General features: G+C 36.0%; 1 protein-coding gene across 5 annotated transcripts in view; it reads right to left on the reverse strand.

Moving 5' to 3' along the window:
- The window catches only part of LAMA2 (laminin subunit alpha 2), a 337231-nt gene that overhangs the window by 232850 nt on the left and 84831 nt on the right, over positions 1-19550 (reverse strand). For all 5 annotated transcript variants that reach the window (XM_085217335.1, XM_085217334.1, XM_085217332.1 and 2 more), the window contains exon 4: positions 9498-9740. In XM_085217335.1, the coding sequence (XP_085073461.1) occupies positions 9498-9740 (243 nt within the window). The remainder of the gene's footprint in view (positions 1-9497; positions 9741-19550) is intronic.

The raw sequence follows: 19550 nt of genomic DNA on the forward strand, positions 1-19550 counted from the left end.
TCCAACTTGGACCACAGAGATGCACCAGTGAATATCCTTTGACTTCTTTTTACAGTAATGACAGATTGCTGTGTTATAAATAGCTTCAACAATTGTTTTCTCTTTGGTGCACAATTTAAAAGCACATTATACATTTTATGTGCATTTTGTTTCCTATAATACAAAACATCAGAAACTCAAGCTCAATAGGAACTGTCAACTCGAAACTATTACATTTCCCATTTCTCAGGTAAATATTAATAGCAAATATTGTTAAAATGCAATTAAATTACTGACTTTCAAGTTTAGTTTTGTGATATTTGAACAAAATATTGCAAAGACTGTTCTCATAAAAAAATCATTTAAAGTTGACTTAAATTCTAGATGCTTTCAGAAGTTTTCCAATACTATTGCATTTGTGTATCAAATGTTTACACTGTTCTTTCTTGTTACATGTATCTACAAATGTATGTTAGGAAATGCTAATCAATGATCATACATTATAGAACCACAGAATATCCTGACTTGGAAAAGACCCACAAGTATCATTGAGTCCAACTCCTAGCTCCACACAGGACTACTCAAAATTCAAACCCTATGTCCAAAACCGCTGTCCAAACACTCCTTGAACTCCAGCACTTAGGGTCATGCCCTCTGTCCTTTAGGAGCCTGTTCCATGCCCATTGCTCTGAGGTGAAGAACCTTTTCCTTACATCCAACCTTACCCTCCTGTGACGCAGCTCCATGCTATTCCCTTGAGTTCTGTTCCCGTCACCAAAGAGCAGAACTCAACACTGCCCCTCTGCTTCTCTTCTGAGGAGCTACAGGCTGCCATGAGGCCTCCTCTCAGCCTCCTCTGCTCTGGGTTGAACAAACCCGGGGACTTCAGGTACCCCTCATACATCTTGCTCTCTAGACCCTTCAGCATCTTTGCAGCCCTCCTTTGGAGCTTCTCTAATAGTTTCATGTCCTCCTCATATTGTGGTGCCCAGAACTACACACAGTGCTTGCTGTGAGGCATCACAGCACGGAGTAGAGTAGGACAGTCACTTACCTCTCCTGGCTGACAGTGCTGGCAGGATACAATTGTCCGTTTTGGCTGCCAGGGCTTACTGCCGACTCAGATTCAACTTGCTGTGAACCAGAACCCTCAGATCACTTTCCACCTCTCCAGTCTCTTGTACCGAGGCTGTACATGTATTTAGGGTTTCCCATCCCAGGTGCATAATCTGGTATTTAGTCCTATTAAACTTCATGTGGTTGGTGACTGCCCAGACCTTCAATTTGTCAAGATCTCTCCTCAAGGCACATCTACCACTAAGGGAGTTGATAGCTTCTGCAATTCAAGGCATGCACATTGTGTACATAGAATATGCAAAATTTTTCTATTTATTTCTAAATTATTGGTTAAATATTCTTGTCCTCAGATCGGCTACTTGCGCTTAATATTATTCAATCAAATGTAAAAAAAGACAAAACAAAAATCAAGAAATTAGATGTGGATCTCTGTCCAAATCTCAAGTCTGTATTTTCCATAACCATCATGAAAGAAATGGTCTAACTAAAATTTTTGAGCCAACTGAAAGCTTATGCCAGAATTCTTGAAGACAATTCATATTCTAAACCTTCTTAGCAGGCACAAATAACTTTTTAGGCTAAGTTATACCTTCAAAACACTCAAAAAAGGAAATTCACAAATAAAAGTTAAAAATTCAAAAGTAGAAGTTATTGCCATTATTTCTGTGAGACAAATCATACACAAGGTGATATCCACAAGCCCATAGGACTTCTTGAATTTGCTGTCATCAAGCGTGCGATAGAGAAGCAAGAAAACTATTAAAAAAGGGCTAAAGGGAAAGCAATATATGTCACGATCCAGAACATCCAGAACATTAAGTGGTGACCTTTTAATGAGTGAAGTGGAACATAAATTAAATTATACAAAAATTCTTAACCAACCAAACTAATCCAAAGGATATTGGCTTCAGTGGAAAGTTCTCTAATAACAAGCATCCTTTATCTAAGCTGTTGGCTATTCTGTTGGCAGTTCACATTATGCTCACTGAAAAATAATAATTTGCAAGTAAAATGGAAAAGGAAGAAGATGAGAATAATCCTACCCTGGTGGGGACAGTTCTAAAGAAACTAAACTTATTATTTTCCACAAAATGAAGCTATTGCACCTGATCACACAGTTTCACCCAGAGTCTGCTAACAATCTGGGAAGCAGAGCATACTCTTGGATGCAATGACTGCATCTGAGGCTTTCTTTTGCATTCTGGGCAAAAAGATCATCAAATCTCCCATTCATTTTTGTGCAATTTGTTTTCACTGGTTTTGCACATTTCTAAAAATGAAGATGACAACAAAATGTTTTCATTTTGGAACAATTCATATTGTTCAATATCAAAACCTCCTATTCACTGTTTTAAAAAACTGGAATTGTTTAAGATTTCTGATATTGTCCCTTGTTCAGATGTCCAGTTAAGAAAAAGCTGTTCACAGAACTGTATTATCAAGTTTCTGATTCTGGCTTCATTTACCACTCTATAACAAAAATCTTTGCTTAAACCATGATGATGGAAGAACCACTTTAAATTTCTGTACAGTTTATCTACAAATAATAGATTATTTCCTAGTTTTTTTCTATCACCCCTTTTTTGCAATATATCAATAAAACCCTGGTGCAGAAAAATGCCATGACTTCAAGTGATCTAAGGAAAACTACAGAGATGCATATCAAGTATGGGGAAATTAAGCTAACTCGTGCAAAATGCCTTGGGTGATTCAACTGAGGGAAAGGAGTGAGATATTACTAGTATTACTTTTTACTGAATAGCTCTTTTCTATATCACATCCAATCGAAAATGAAATCCTAACATTGTAATTCGATGGAAATTGGCAGATTATTATTCTGCAATAAAAACAAGAATTCTGCACACAGATTGGGCTGCTGAGATGGTCAAGTGTGAAAAATAGTAACTAAAAATAGCATCAATACTGCTATCGGAAAACTTGTTCAAAATTTGTTTGAATCACTGTATATACACCGTTATGTACCATCTATATAATCTCTGACCAGAAAAAAAGTCTTAAAATTTTCTGTCTGAAACAGAATATATTTCAGTTCTGTGTGTACTTCCAAGAATTCTGATCCTCTGCCGTCTTACTGTTCACAGTCTCAGACTCAGATTAAATCTAGTTATGGGACAAGGGGAGAACTGAACTTAAAAATTCATTTGCAAGTCATTTTTTCTCCCCTTCCTTCTCTATGAATCAATGAGACCATAAAGAGAAGGACAAGCAATATGGTATAAAAAGAAGAAAACTAGCAAGAGAACGTTGGGAAGTAGCAGAGTCCAATGCTCCCATCATCATTTGTCTGACATTAGCCTACAGGACAGAAAATTATCCAGGGTATAGAGAAAGGCCAATGGGAGTTGAGATATACAGCACAAAGAGGTATTTAAACAGAAGCAGAGGAACAGCAATCAAGTGGCATGTCAAGTTAAGAAAGTAACAAAACACTATTGCTAAGGATCTTGTTGCTATTTATCTTCTTTATATGCTTAGTACACTCTTTGAATTTCCACTTGACTGAAGAAAGTAAAGACTAATGAATGTGTGCACATGGCTTTTTTAACTGTAGAAACAGTATTTTATTCTTTGATTTCACATTTACATTGTTACCATCACAGAAGAAGCAGAATATGAAGTGTTTGAAGGAGCAACACAAGCATCACTTTGATTGCAATATCATTTTCACCACTTTAATAATAACAACAGGAAAATTCATTTGTAGAAAAGGAAGGAGAAAGGTTATTAACTCCCACCATAATTCCCTAGCTTTAGTGCTAGTGCAGGCTATGTCAACATAATAGACAGGGAGAACTTCCTTGCTAAAAAGAGAGAATCTTACATTATGCTGTTCACACAGAAAACACTTCCCAAATTCTTTTGGTCTCTGACTTTGAACTTTTCTCAAATACTGCTATGCAGTTCTACTGATCAATAATCAGTCATCCCAAAAATTCTTCAGAAGCATGATGTATTAGTGTTAGCATCTCTCTGGAAATACTGCCAAGTATTTTCCATTTAACATTATTCATGGTTAATAAGAAAAAGAAAGAGAAAAAAAGAACTGAGGAAGCTGAACTGAAGTAAATCCACTACCTAGTATTCTCTCGGCTCAGGAATTCTTGTGTGAAATTTCCCCTCACCAAATTTGTTAAAATAAGCTGCTATTTCTACATCTCCTCACTATGAAAAAATGACCTTTTGTGGGCTGAATTCCTTGACAAAACAAAGTTGAGGTTTTATGCTGCAGAAATCTTAGAAAAAAGTAAAAAAGTCTTGTGGAGGCCTGCACGGACATAGGTGAGCACTCAGAAAAAATAGAGTCAAATGTTATTATGCTTATCAGCATACATCAAGTTAGAAACTGATGCTCAGAATTCAATTATAAAAATATTTTTGACTGTAGCAATTTTTTTTCCCTTTCTGCATATATATTTTTTTCCTACACCAAACAATAGGGTTCCTGCTTGAAAAGCAATTATAAGATTATTGTTTTGGTGATCTGCCTCTCCTGTTATCTTTAAAGGAATAAACATGAACCTTTTTGGGTGGAGTTCAAAAACACGTAGAAAGAGTTTCAAGACTGTTCTCCCGTTCATCTAGTCTCTGCAATGGGATTAAAAACAAGTACATAAGCAAGTAATAAAAACTGGATAGAAGTATTAACCTGAGCAAGAACTTAAAGAGAACACCCTGTATCTGATAATATTATTTCCATGTCTCTGCTGAGAGATTTTTCCATTAGCTATGCCCACACACAGAGTTAACTTTTCTGAATGAAAAATATTACTCAGTTTCAACTAATTCAGCTTCTACTATCTTAATTCCCCCTTCTCACATTAAATCTTCCAACCAAACAGGCAGATCATGCTCTGTATCTGTAACATATGTAACCAAAACTCCACCCATATCCATTGATATTCTACCCACAGGAAGGAAAGCATTTCTGCTCATGAGTTTACATAACTACTATAATGCAACTATGATGACTACAATTATTGAAAAACTCCATAATTATTGAAAAATTCTGTCAGCACTCCTCTATGTATTGAGGATCACATAGACTAGTCAATTGGTTACTCCAATTAAGATTTTACATTGAGAGAATTCACACATTCCTCCTGGCTTTTATAATTTCAGAAAACATTAATGTGAAGGAATTCAATGTTTTCCAGAATATTAGGGATATATATATATATATATATTTTGTCTTATCTTCTTGAAAACAATTGTTTTTTTTATCAGATAAGTTAAAAACTCTTCTCCCTATCCTGACTGGATTTGTCTCATGTCTTTTTGCTCAGCATCTCTGTATGCTTGAAGAACACTTTTCTTGTCTTACTTACTATCAATTGTCTCAGACCACAGTCAGGCAGAATACTTTCTAACAAGTTACAGTGGTCAACTTGAGCACCTGAAATCTTAAGAGGGTCCAGTTTGAAACAATCCAAGCAAGAAGGGAGATTCTCATGCATTAATGCACAAATACATACTAGCTCAAGAAAAGTGTTTACTAAAGAAATCTCCATATACCTCACAGAAAACATATGAAATTGAAAGTTAATATCCAGCAGCTTACATCTGCCCAATCATCAAGATACAGAAGCTTTGACATGATTTTTTTTACTAGCAGAACAAGAAATATTTTAATAAAAATGGCATAAAAAACTAGATGTTAAAAGAGGCTTCTGCATTAAAAAAAAAAGAAAAAAAAAGAAAGAGAAAAAATCACTACAGTGACCCACTTAATGATAATCTGTGAAAATAAAATAAATATCATTCCAACATGGTGCTTATGTAAAGATGAAAACATCGCAAAATCCTTCTTTTCCTTAAAGGAACAGCCTCATCCTACACCTTATAAACAGCACTTTCTCAGTTAGTGTAAAAAAAAAAAAAAAAAAAAAAATTACTTTTAAGGTAAAAAAGAAAAATCAATTCTATTCTATGAAGGGACTACTCAACTTTTAGCAAGCACTTTCGCAGTTTTTTTTCTGGCTTGAGGACACTAATTTTTAGTGTTAAATTAGCAATTCCGAAAACTTTTGCATTTAGATTTAGATTCTGATGAGTATCAGAAACATGATCTATGCTATGTGTCTACTTTTGCCAGTGTGATCTAAAGACACACTGATCTCTCCATTCATTCACTACGAAAAGCCCAAATTATTTTGCTTAAAATAACCTAATCAATCAGGTTGCTGACTAAAATTTTAAATGAAAATATACATGAAAAGAATATTTTTCTTTTTCTTAGACAGCAAATCTTAAAGTGAGTGAACATAGATTTGGTTTTGGTACTCATTTGCTGACATCTCCTTCTGCAGTTCATCAAGCTTCCTGAGCAGGTATAAGAATTGTCTGTCTAAATAACTCAAGGTTTTTGAAGGAAAGGTGCATAACACACATTTCATAACTCCATCAGTCTTACAACTTCTCTGTAATATCTGGTGCATAGAGCAGAAATAAATGATATGCAAATGTGGCTCCACTGGAAGATCAGGAGCCAAGAAATATCTCCTCCAACACATTTGCAAGTAAATCCGAAATAGATATGAATTGCTTAATTTTTTACATTACATTTTTGAAGAAACATAAAAGAATTTTTTTGTGCTAATGCAACGTATTTGATAATGCTATCTATAGCTACATAACCAGCTAAATATAGTGTTGTACTTGTGAAAAAAATATTGTTTAAAATGTAGGAAGATTAATTCATGTGGAATTCCTTTGGTCATAATAAAAGCAAAGCCTTGGAGTTTTAATTTCAATATACTCTGTCTTTATTAGGGTGATATCTCAGATAACATGTGGGGTAAGATTAATTTAGAATGGGCTTAAATCATATGGTTTTCACAGACTATGCTTTTACATAACAGTTGCACTCTTCTGCATGGAACTGAACAAATGAATTCTTCCCTCCCCTCCACGTCTTCTTCCTGTTTAAGGAAACTGTTTAGCAGAAGCTTACTATTTATTAAGTTCAGTGCAGAATGCCAACTCCAGCACATAAAGACAAGTTGAAAAATGATTAATTGTCCACTTAAGATAGGAATTAACTTCTACTCAAGTCAACATTTCAATTAAAGATATATATATATATATATGTATCTATGTATGTATCTATCAAAGATATATACAAATGTACTGAATAAAGGCCCTATTCAGTTCAGCTCTGACAATGAAGAATACAAGGAGGCACTAGTTAAACCAAAAGACTGCAGACTAGCGAAATCCACATCTGCATGCAAGAATGACAATTACATCATGGATTCATGTCATAGAATTGCTTGGGTTAAACAGAACCTTAAAGACCACTCAGTTCCAACTCCCTGTCACAGGCAGTTTTGTCACTCACCAGATCAGGCTGCCCTGAGCCCCACTTGACCTGGTCTTTGATGTTTCCAAGGATAGGGCATGCACACTTTCTCTGGGCAACCTGTACCAGTGACTCACCACCTCCTGACTGAAAAATGTTTTCCTCACATCTAATTTAAATCTCTCCTATTATAGTTTAAAACTCCTTCCGCTTGTGCTATCACTATCTGCATTCAGGTGATACACTCACAAAGTATTTAGAATATTTTGTCTGATTATCTACACAAGCACATTTTGGACCCAAACTTACATCTTTTTAAAGTGTTTCAGGAAAACATTTTCCTTCAAAACCATGTTTTTACATTTTGGCAGCTGGTGTTAGAAACTGTCTGTGAACGTAAAAATAGAATACATATCTATATCCAGTACTCAAAAATATCTATAACAATTTTGCATGTGAATGTTCCTTTGCGTATAGAGGAGAAAAAGAGAAAAAGTTTGTATGTCTTTACTTGAAGATAAACCATTAAGGAAATGGAACAAAAATTCAACAGAAAGATAAATATTGAGGCTAAAATTTTACACAGCATCAACAAACATCAAAAAATCTGTAAACAAATATATACTCCAGATCTAAAACACATTTAAGTCACAGAATCATAGCACCCTTAGAATTGAAAGAGACCATAAAAGGTCATCTAGTCCAACCTCCTTGCAATGAATAGGGACATCCAGCCTTGCCTTGAAAGTCTTCAGGGACAGGGCATCTGGCATCTACCATGTCTCCAGGCAACCTGTTCCAGTACCTCACCACCTTCACTGTAAAAGACTTCTTCCTTACATCTAACATAAATCTACCATCTTCAAGCTTGAAACCATTTCCCCTTGGTCTATCAACACAGACCCTGCTAAAGAGGCAGTCCTCATCTTTCCTGTAGCTCCCCTTTAGATACTGAAAGGACACTATCAGGTCACCTTGCAGACATCTCTTCTTCAGACTGAACAGCCCCAGCTCTCCTGGGAGGACAAGCTAAGAGAATAGTACCGTCCCTTGGTGCATTTTTATGGCCCTCCTCTGGATGCGCTCCAACAGGTCTGTGTCTCTCCTGTACTGAGGGCTGCACATCTGGATACAGCACTCCAGGTGAGGCCTCACCAGCACAGAACAGAAGGGCAGGATCACCTGCCTCAACCTGCTGGCCACACTTCTTTTGATGCAGCAGCCCAGGATACAGTTGGCTTTCTGGGCTGTGAGGGGACATTGCTGGCTCATGTCCAGCGCCATCCACCATTACCTCTAAGACCTTTTCGGCAGGGCTGTGCTCAATCCTTTCAGTATCCCAGCTTGTATTAGTAGTGGATGTTGCCTTGACTCATGTGCAAGACCTTGCACTTGGATTTGTTGAACTCATGTTATTTTCTTGAATTACTAAATAATGTGAAAAGCAAGTATTGGAGAAAACAGAGTTGTTTGAATTTGGTACACATAGCTTTCCCTGTCGTCACTGTAAGTAACTGAAATTACTATATTTTCAGTTACAGTTGTTACATTTGCCTTGTGATAGTATCAGAGGCCAAGTCCTTTCAACTACAGTTCCTTATTCTCATCTTTATTGCATCTTTGCTATTGCTTCAGTTAAATCTAATGACTAGCCCATGATTCATGTGCCTGGCCTCAATGATTTAGCAGACATCTCACACAGGAGAAGAAAGAATAGGTATGCACAGAGGCAGAGAATCAGCTACATTGCAGTAAATTAAACTCTGAGTATAAAATCCTTACCACGTAATATCCTAACTTATACACAGTGACTGAAAGAACAATTCAAAGAAAAGCTGACTTCACTGGGTCCAGGATTTTTCACAGTATTGTCACCTTTGCTCTCAAATGACAGCATCTGAAGTGCCTAGTTCTACCTAAACTCACCTCTTTGTTTACTTTGTAGATCAGAGTATATACCTTACACGTTTGTGCAGCACCATGCAAAACATCATTTGTACAACTGCAAATAGGCTACCTCTCCAAGCTTATTGGTATGTTTTCTCTATGCAAGACAGATACTTGCCAATTAAGCCAAGTACTTTTTTATGCCAAATGTGTGTGATATAATATCTGATCTTACCTCTCCATTCTCCAGAGGATGGATCTTAGAATAATAAGAGGTGCATATAACTTCATCATCTTTTATATAGGATGGAGTTCCAGGACGGGGATGAATGTTGTAGCGTGTCAGGCACTCACTATCTGTAATAGCATAATACTGCCATGGCTGGTAGTCTACACCATCCAGAGAACGCTCTAATATCCAATTCCCAGGTCGAGGTGAATTAGCTGCTTTCACAATAACATATGCAATCTGGAAAATCTGAAAAATAGAAACAGTGTTAAGATATATATAAAGATTAAATTAAAAACTTATTCAAATTTCTTAATACTTACAAAACTAAGAAAATGAAATATAATAGAAGTTCACTGGTTTGTTGTTCTTTTTTCCCCTAAAAATGCAATATGGTCACATGTTCTATTGAAAATCTTTAACTACAGAAGTAAACCCTCCATTATCTTTTCTGGAAAAAAGATTTGCTGAATGAGGAAAGGATAAACTTCACAAATAGAATTTCAAAGCATTTTAAATTTAATGTAACTTAGTAAATAATTGCTGAGCTGCAGTTTCAACCATATGGTTGCAAAGCTTATGTTCATATATTTACAATTTGAATAAATGATTTTGTTTCTGTTTATGTATTTATATAGATATATTTCCTGCAGTGTTTGAGAGGTACTAAACTGTGCTGCAATTTTATTTGTCTTAAGTAAAAACATAGGTTTAAGCCACTGAAAAGTAATCATACCTGACTGAAATAATTCTATAAAACATTACTTATATCACATGACTCAGCACAGTAGCTATAAATAAATTCTATACGGTAGAGATGCATTAAATATCACTATAAGCAGAACGCAAGCATGTAGTCAGTGCTCATTATGGTCCATTTTGCACGTCTTTTCAATTGATTTATCTAGGTTTGTTTCTATTCACAGGTTTGCTGGAATGCAAGAAAAACAATACATTTTAAATTCCAGAACGATGTATGTTAGTGACACAGTATTATTGTATTTTAGCCAAGTAACAACTAGGTGTTACTGAGGTAAATTTGAAGCTAAGGAGAGGAAGAAACTATTCCCATTAGAAAAAAAAAAGAAAATGCAGTGAATTTATATTTCTAAGATGCAACTCCACGAGTCTTTATATGAGGATGCCACAGCTCATCATGAAAATAAGTGTTGATGTAATACTTTAATACTTAATATTCCCTATGTTAGAGAAAGTTTTGATGTTGTTGAGCTCGTGGCTGGAAACGATAAGGTTGAATACCTATGGGTAAGAATCAGGGCCAACAAGGTGAACATCTTGGTGGGGGTCTGTTATAGACTGCCTAACCAGGATAAAGAGATGGATTAGGTGTTCTACAAACAGCTGGCAGAAGTCACATAATCACCAGCCCTTGTTCTCATGGGGAACTTCAACTTCTCTGACACATGCTGGAAATACAATATAGCATAGAGGAAGTCTAGAAGGTCTATCAAAGATAACTTCCTGATGCAGCTGGTAGGGGCACCTCTCCTAATAGGTTCTCTGCTTGTCCTGATTTTCACAAACAGAGAAGCACTAGTGGGAGACATAGAGGTCAAGAGCTGTCTTGAACAGAGTGACCACAAAATAGTAGAGTTCTCAAATCTTGGTGAAGTCAGGAGGGGGCCAGCAAAAGCACTACCTCGAACTTCTGGAAGGCAGATTTTGAACTGTTCAGGACACTGGTAGGGAGAATCCCTTGGGATTCAGTCCTGAAGAGTAAAGGGGTCCAGAAAGGCTGGTTGCTCCCAAGAAAGAAGCCTTAAAGGTGTAGGAGTAGGCAGTTCCCCTGTAGCAAGATAAGCCAGCGGGGAAGAACAGGGAGATTTTCCTGAGGCTCCAAAAGAAAAAGAGAGTGTAACTCCTGGGGAAGTAGGGACAGAAAACTTAAGGAGAGCACAAAGTTCTTAGGATGTACAAAGAAAAAATTATAAAGGCAAAAGCCCAGCTTGAACTTAACTCAGCCATTAGGGAAAAAAGAGAACAACAAAAAAAAACTTTTTAAAAGTATATTAACAGTAACAGGAGGACTAAGGAGAATCTCCATCCTTTACTGGATGTGGTGGGGAAAGTGACTATGTGGATAAGGAAAAGGTTGAGTTCTCAATGCCTTCTTTACAGCTGTCTTTAAAAGTCAGATCAGTTCATATCACTTCAGGATATTCTACCCCACAACTTGAAAGTCTCAGATGGAGAGCAGAACGAACCCACCCCCAATTCAGATGGAAATAGTTAGAGACCTACTATTTCACCTGGACTGCCACAGTCCATAGGAATGCCATGGGGCCAGATGGGATCCACTTGAGGGTGCTGATGGAGATGGTGGAGGTGATAGTCAAGCCACTTTCCATCATCTATCAGCATTCCTGATCCAGACGACTAGAGGCTTACCAACGTGACTCCCATCTACAGCAAGGGTTTTAAAGAGGATCTGGGGGAGCTAATTACTGAATTGCCAATCTGATCTTGGAGCCAAGGAATGTTATGGAGGAGACAGCCTTAGGGAGATCACACAGCACACAAGGGACAACTGGAGAAATCAGCCAACACAAGTTCATGAAGGGCAGGTCCTGCTTAGTAAATCTGATCTCCTACTATGATAGACTTGTCTAGTTTAAGGGAAAGGCTACCAACATAGTCTACATAAACTTCTGCAAAACCTTTGACACAGTCTCCCAGTAATATTCTCCAGAGGAAGGCTGGTAGCCTGTGGCTTGGATGGGTACAATCTTTGCTGGGATAAAGAACTGGCTGGAGGACCAGGCCCAGAAAGTGGTGGTGAAGAGTTGAATCCAGCTGACAACCACTCAGGAATGGTGATCCCTAGGAGTCAGTAAAGGAGTTTAAGGAGTTTGAGGCTAGATGTTAAGAAAAAAAGAACGGTCAGGTGGTGGAACAGGCTGCCCAGGGAGGTGGTGGAATCACTAACCCTGAAGGCATCCAGGAAACATTTAGATGTTTTGCTGATGGACGTGGTTTAGTGGGAAATATTGCCAATAGATGAACAGTTGGACCAGATCATCGTAGAGATCTTTTCCAACCTTGGTGATTCTATGATTTTCTATATTGCAAAGCTGAAAGATTCAGAATTGGTCCACACTAAATCTGACATGAATATTTAAATAAATAGTAATATTTTAGGAAATAATTAGTTTTAGGAAAATATTACAGTAATAATTTAGAGAAACAGCAATAGGACTCATTTCATAGATACTCCTTTTTATCTTAAAAACTATTGTTGACGTATTTTCCATTGTGACCACAACTAACTAAATAAATAGTGTCACAGTCACAAACACTATTTACAGTACACAGAAAAAGATGTGAATATTCATCTCCAAACTGTTTCCCTTCACCCAATTAACTACTTTGAAATGAAGAAGAATATATCTGGAGTGTTTATACATTATTTAAACGTTATTTCCTATGGGAGGTAATAAGCAAGAGCTATACTTTAAGGACTCATTTACTAAGAGTTATTTTGTACATTGTCCTCTGCCTGAATAACAAATCCATAAGTAAATTGTATGTGTATTAGAATGGTCCAGTGAAGCCACAAATTAATTCAGGTTCAGTCATTCAGACTAGAGACTTCATTTCAGATTACTTCTAAAATTTTTTATTTTAAAATGAACATTTTAAGCATCCTTAAATGTTGAATGTCTACTAACAAACTCCTTGCTAGGATTTCTCCAATGAGGATTTGCACTTTAGGACACGGTTGACAACAAACTTTAAATCTTAAGTGTGAAGACATTGCTTCTTATATGAAAGCTCTAAAATTTCCAAAGCCATACAAAAGATTCATTGTTAAATGTTTTTTTGGCCATGAGTAATGTTTCTCTCTTCAGACTTCTCAGATACCTTGGCTCAGTGGCATCATAACCAACAGGAAGTTCTTTTTTGTTTGTGTGCTTTGATATACCAGTCCTATTTTAGCAAATTCTCACGTACATTCTGGCTTGAAGCCTCATCTCTTACTTTATACTTAAGATACCATACAGTTTGACTGTAATTTATACAACGCCTTTGGCTTCAATTATTTTTATTATTTTTCCACATACTCTGTGTGTTGTTTTTTCCCCCAACAAAACTTAAAAAAAGGCAGCGGAAACAGCAAAGTGCAGCTCATAGTGGAGTGGACATTATTTTTATCTAATCTTGGCAAGGAAAAAAGCTCATTAATTTAAATACAATAGTACACATGAAGAGTTGTTTTCATCCTCTCCTCTCCGGTTTTTGGCCTGATTCAGAGCATTTTTATTGTCTTAACCTCTCAGAATTCTTGTAGTATTTTCTGTAATCTTCAGCCCAATGATTTGTGGTATTCTCTCTTCATGTCTTATGAAGAAGCATAAGAGAAATGCTGACTTCTATAAAATGAAATAACCTTGCTCAGAGAAACAGAGCTGGAATTGAAGATCAGACTATAAAACACAGGTATACTGTTAATGTTATTTGCAGTTAAGGAAGGATGAGTAAACATCAGAAACACACTCTGGATTATATTCTTAATCTTTTTCACTTAATACTGGATTGAAGAAACTATAAGAAGCAAATTCACGCTTCTCTGAAGCCCTTTCTCCGGGGAACAGGTAGAACTAGTAGACTTTTAGCCAGAATCAAGATGACAGTTGTCTCAGCTTAGAATCAGGGCTGTACTCATTACTACCTACTCAGTGCAAGTCCATGTGTTAATGTGTATCCTAAAGCAAACTGACAAAAAGAACTAGTGAAGATAAAGAACAGACTAAAATTGATTGCAACAAATGATGGTTCTTATAGCAAGTCTATGCCATGAATGAAACAAATGAAGTATTGTCTTTTGACAAGCACATGAGTAACTTCATTTACTTCATTTGGAGCTGTTTAGCAAAAACATGTTTTGGTTATTATAATACAATCAGCTTAAGCTTAGTGGCATGAGAATACTAATATGAGAAAAGCCTAATGTATCACTGAGCTTTGCTCTACTTGTTTTCACAACTAAGAAAAAGTGAAACTGCTCTTTTTTCTGAAACTAGATTTCTTAATAAATAGTAATACTGAGTTTTTATTCCCACAGAGTAATTCATGACGGATGTATACTTTACTTTTTAAATAGCATCCATAAGACAACACTTGTCAAATAACTGTATAATCTTAGAGCACATCTGGCTTTGTGCAAGTCCAGTGGAAAGTAATCTGAAGAACTAAGTCTGTTGATACAAATGCGATAATGGAGCAATACCAAGCTGTCTGGTGGCAGTAATAGTCCATTAACACAGCTGTTAAAGTACAGCTAGTGCATTTTTTCTACTTATTCTGCTTACACGACCATAGTGCAATTACCAGAGTGGGAGGGAAATAGTCTAAATAGTCCTTTGTACTATTTTCAAATAATAGACAACACAGTCTTTAAGAAGAGAAACAGAATGAGTCTTGGGTCTCATTTTCAGTGGTAACTGTGTCAGCAGTGAGATCTACAGAGCACAAATTGTGAAGTACAGTTCCATAAGTTATAGTATCGTGTGTTCCTATGAATGCCTCATAAGACATAGAAAACTGCATCCTGCTACACCGGCTAATTTGCTACACTAATATTATTCAGATAAAACTGAAGTGAAACATTAGTCTGCAAAGGGCTAGCTAGTGAAGCAGGAAATCTCATTGTGCCTGACTCCCACCTGCACTAATATTTAAATAAATAGATCCTTCAGCTAGAAACTGTTCATATAGGTCAGAAAATCATCAGAAAAATAATATGGTACCATACAACTCTGTAAATGATTTTCAGTATTTCCATTTCATTTTTCAAAAAGAGGATAGTAATGTCTCTAGGGGAAGCTTCCATTAGGAACATGGTGCAAAAATGCATCTACTTCTTTACCATGTCTATATGTTTGAATATTATTACAATTCAGAGGTCAAAAAAATATATTCTTTATTGAGAATGCAGAATTCGGGCAAGGGTTTGTTTCCTCAGAGAGTATCATAAACAACTGACAAAACCTGTGGCCCTAAACTTCTATAGGTTTTTTTAACCTGTCATTTACAAGTGCTGTTAGGGGATGACAAAATGCTGCGAACACCTATTGTCCCAGTGTGAAATCCATCTAGATGTGTCAATCAAAACAACTATTTTGGAATATCTTGCAGACTAACAAGGCTTATTGGCTGAAGGGTCATAACTTATTGAGAGATGCACAGGAAAGAATATATATTTGGACTGAGTCTAACTTAATATGGGATGATTTAAAGGGATTGTATAAATGGGTGGCACAATGGAATGGTTAGGGAAGGGACCACAGGTGGGGGGAAAGGGTGAAATCAAGGTAGTTGAAGGAGAAATAAGTGCAAGACAGAAGTAAAAGAGGATAAAAAGAACCATTTAATGTGACTAGCTGTCTCCCTCTCCTTCTCTGCCTGGTGGCAGTCTGAACACGAAGACACAGAGCCACAGCCTCACTTCTGTCAGACTTCCATGTTAAATAGTATCTAGCATGACCAGCAATCAAACATCACAACTGTTACACAGGCATCACACATCTCAAGTTAACTATTACATCTGCATAGTTTTCCATTTTGGAATAGCCTTCTAAGCACTTGAGATGAGAAACACCAACAAAATACAACTACTTCTGCTAATGAGCTGAAGTAGAGGCTTTATGAATTCTAGAAACAGTTTTCAAGTGACAGTACCAATTCCTTCTGATTCTATATAGTCAGTCATACTTCAATTTACATATGCTGCTATGGGTTATTGTTTTGATGTGTTTTATTTTTATTTATAATAGACACTTTTGCTGCAATAATTATCAAATGCTTGACTATTTAAAAATAACTAATCATATTATTTTTGTCTAGCATCCAACTTTGAAGGAAAGCCTTATTTAGAATTGGAGCGGCTCTACAATTTTCTTAGACTACCATCCAACATTCATCTCTATCACTGGCCTGAAAGACAGTGATGTTGGTTTCAAACATTCTGCTCACAGTTAGAAATACTGTAATTGAAAATGTTGGCATAGCAGGATAAAAAGGTGCCTAGCAGGATTCAGCTAATACCAATTTAGAGAGCCGAACAGCTCCGTGCAGTGCTGCCTTCTAATGACAGTCTCTCATGATCATCAGAGCTGCTTCCAACAGAAACATTGGTGCCAGATGAGGAATTTGGGCTGAAAGATGCATATACCTGATTCCAACATCACAGATTCTTTTTTTTTCCCCTTAATGTTGCAAACAGTTTCAGTTACTGTCTAGCAGGGCATCATCTATCTCAGAAAACAAACAAACAAGAAATTAAGAACATCATGCAAAGAACAGGATGATTACATCACCCTGTGGGAAAAACTGAGAATCATACCACACCATGGCGTATCTTCTGAAGCTAAAAAGGGGGGTCCATCTCCAAAGAAAACCCAGCTTTAGAAATTTACATATTTTCTCAGTGGGGAAAAATTGAGTTAGTCCCATTCATAGTTAATACCTGCGAAACAGTTACTTTCAAAAGGCATTTTTAGAACAGTTTAAAAATTCTTCTGCTTTGAGCAATATTGGTTTTCTCCTTCTTCTTCATAATTTTATTACCAGGGAGACTCAGGTTCCTTTAAAAATATGTTGTTCTTGTGAAAAACAAATATTTTATTAATACCTCACCACTTTTGCTCGTAAGTAAATGATTATTATATGTCATTTTAAAAATAAATGTTATTAGAACAGTGCACTTTATAAAATGTCAAGCTGTAATGCTCTCAAGTTGTCCAGCAATTGAACATCTGAGATATATTAAGCCAAACAGGAGTCAGTACCTGCAAAGTTGCTGGCAATGTCAGCTTTGTTCTTAGTAATTTTCTCTGTTGGTGTTCTCCATTACTCATTATTCAATTGTTTGTGAAGGCCTGAAAATGAATACCTGCTTCCTCTTGACCATATTTTCTGCTCATCATTGAGCTACTGTATGCCAGAACTGAAGGCTAAAATCAGTCATCTCTTCATAGCGCTTTTAAATAACAGCAGAAAGCAATTTCCTTCACTTCATTTCTTAAGGCTAATCACTTATTTCCATGTAGAGACACCACGGTGAAGAAATGAAAATGGATGAAAATGGTAAGATTCAATCTTTTAGTCCTCAAAGTTAAACACCAGAAGGGAAGGACAGAAAAGATTATTCTTCTACTTCAACGCTAAAATATTTCATCCTTTTTTTTTTTTTTTTTTTTAATTGCTACAAGAACTGATGCCTTGCCTGATCTCATAGTGAAATGGGTATCCCAGGTAAAAAGGTATTCTCATTTCCTTCAATGAGCTGGGGATTGCCATACAGTGTTCTATTTCAGCTGAATTTCACAGTGACCAAGTGTTCCATTGACAAAGATCTACTACCACCAATTTTTAGGCTCCATTTCAGAGTTCAACAAAGAATAAACTATGAAAGCTAAACAGCCAAACTCTATTAAATTCCTAATCAGTCACAAATGCATCGAATCTTTATATTTTAAGTATTTACCCTAATATTTAATATCTTAGTATTATAATATTATCTTTAGTATCAATAAAATGACTTGTATTCTTGTATCTAAGAATGTGCTTTTCCTAGAGAACCCTTAATTTTATTACAAAACTTTTCAGATTTCCCTTGCTATAACAGATAGCAAATTCATGCAGCACTAATTTTATGGATGTGAAATTAAAGATCTGTTACAATTTCTGTACTTCTCTACAAATGCTAAGTAGTACACAAGTAAATACTTGTTTTTCAGTGAGGCAACATCTGCTACCCATGTTGAGGAGGGGGATATTAATATCTGAAAGTGCTGCAGCACTAGTACAGAGTAATTTCTGCATAACTGATGTTTAAACCTTTAAATCTTCCCCGATTAAATCATAGCAAAGCTAGTACTTTGAGAGGTCTCTGGAAAACAACATGCTACTATATGGTTAATAAACATCATCTTGAGGGCCTGGAGTATTGATTGTAAATACTTCAAACTTGAATAATTAATCCAAATGTGAAATAGGCATGCAATAATTTATGCCCATTCCCTCAACATGACACAATCTTTTGTCCATCTCAGTTTGGAAACACTGTACACTAAAAACAATTTGAAAAATGGGAACATGAATTAAGCAATGACCTAAATTTCATATCAAAAATAGAGTCTTTCCAAAAGCTTAAAACATTTTAGAAAACTATTATTTGATTTTTATTTTTTCCACTTTCTCTTTATATTCCATGTTTCCTTTATTTAATTAAAAATCTCATTGGTTAAAAAGGTTTAAAAATAAATTCTGGCAACATTTTATGTCAGTGAACTCTGGAAACTTCAAAAACTTACACAAAAAAAAGAAAAAAATTAAAGCAAGTGAGATTATAGCTCTGATGCCCTGATCTAAGTGTATGCAAGTTCAGTTTTCACTTCTGCACTTCGTTCTTAAAATACATATACATTTACACATACACACACACTTCCTGAAGCCTGCTTTAGATACGGATATGATGCTGTACGGTGGAGCACAGCAATATATGAAACATGCAAAGTGGATACTGACATGAATAATTTCAGGATTTAGGAAAAACAATATTTTAGGACTTAAAACCAAGAAAATTGTATATCTTCACCATGAAATGATAAATTCTGTGTAAGAACAGAACAAATCTCAACTCTGCCATGCTGGAAAGATCCAGTATGTACCCTTCTTTAATTCTGTTCAGTCATTTAGTCCACATTAGTTCAAATCAAACAAATACAAAAGGGACTGCTTTTACTAATTATATAAACTACATCACTGATATGCGAGCCTTTAAATGCTTCTACACAGCATGCACCCTACTGTATATAGACTTCACACTGAAGAGAGAGAAAATTATTTTGCCATGAATAGATTTATTTTAGCATGGTAAAAGGAATGTGTTTATACTTTTGTTCATTGTTCAGTGAAGAAGAAATGACTATGCAGGCCTAAGACCTATTTAAGCATCTCCATTATTCACATTGTTATTGTTTCTTAAGAGTTTTAGATCCACCAGCAAATGAAGATCATCGCATACATCAGAAAAAA

Source organism: Meleagris gallopavo, chromosome 2 (genome assembly GCF_905368555.1).
Source record: "Meleagris gallopavo chromosome 2, MGAL_WU_HG_1.1, whole genome shotgun sequence".
Classification (NCBI taxonomy): domain Eukaryota; kingdom Metazoa; phylum Chordata; class Aves; order Galliformes; family Phasianidae; genus Meleagris; species Meleagris gallopavo.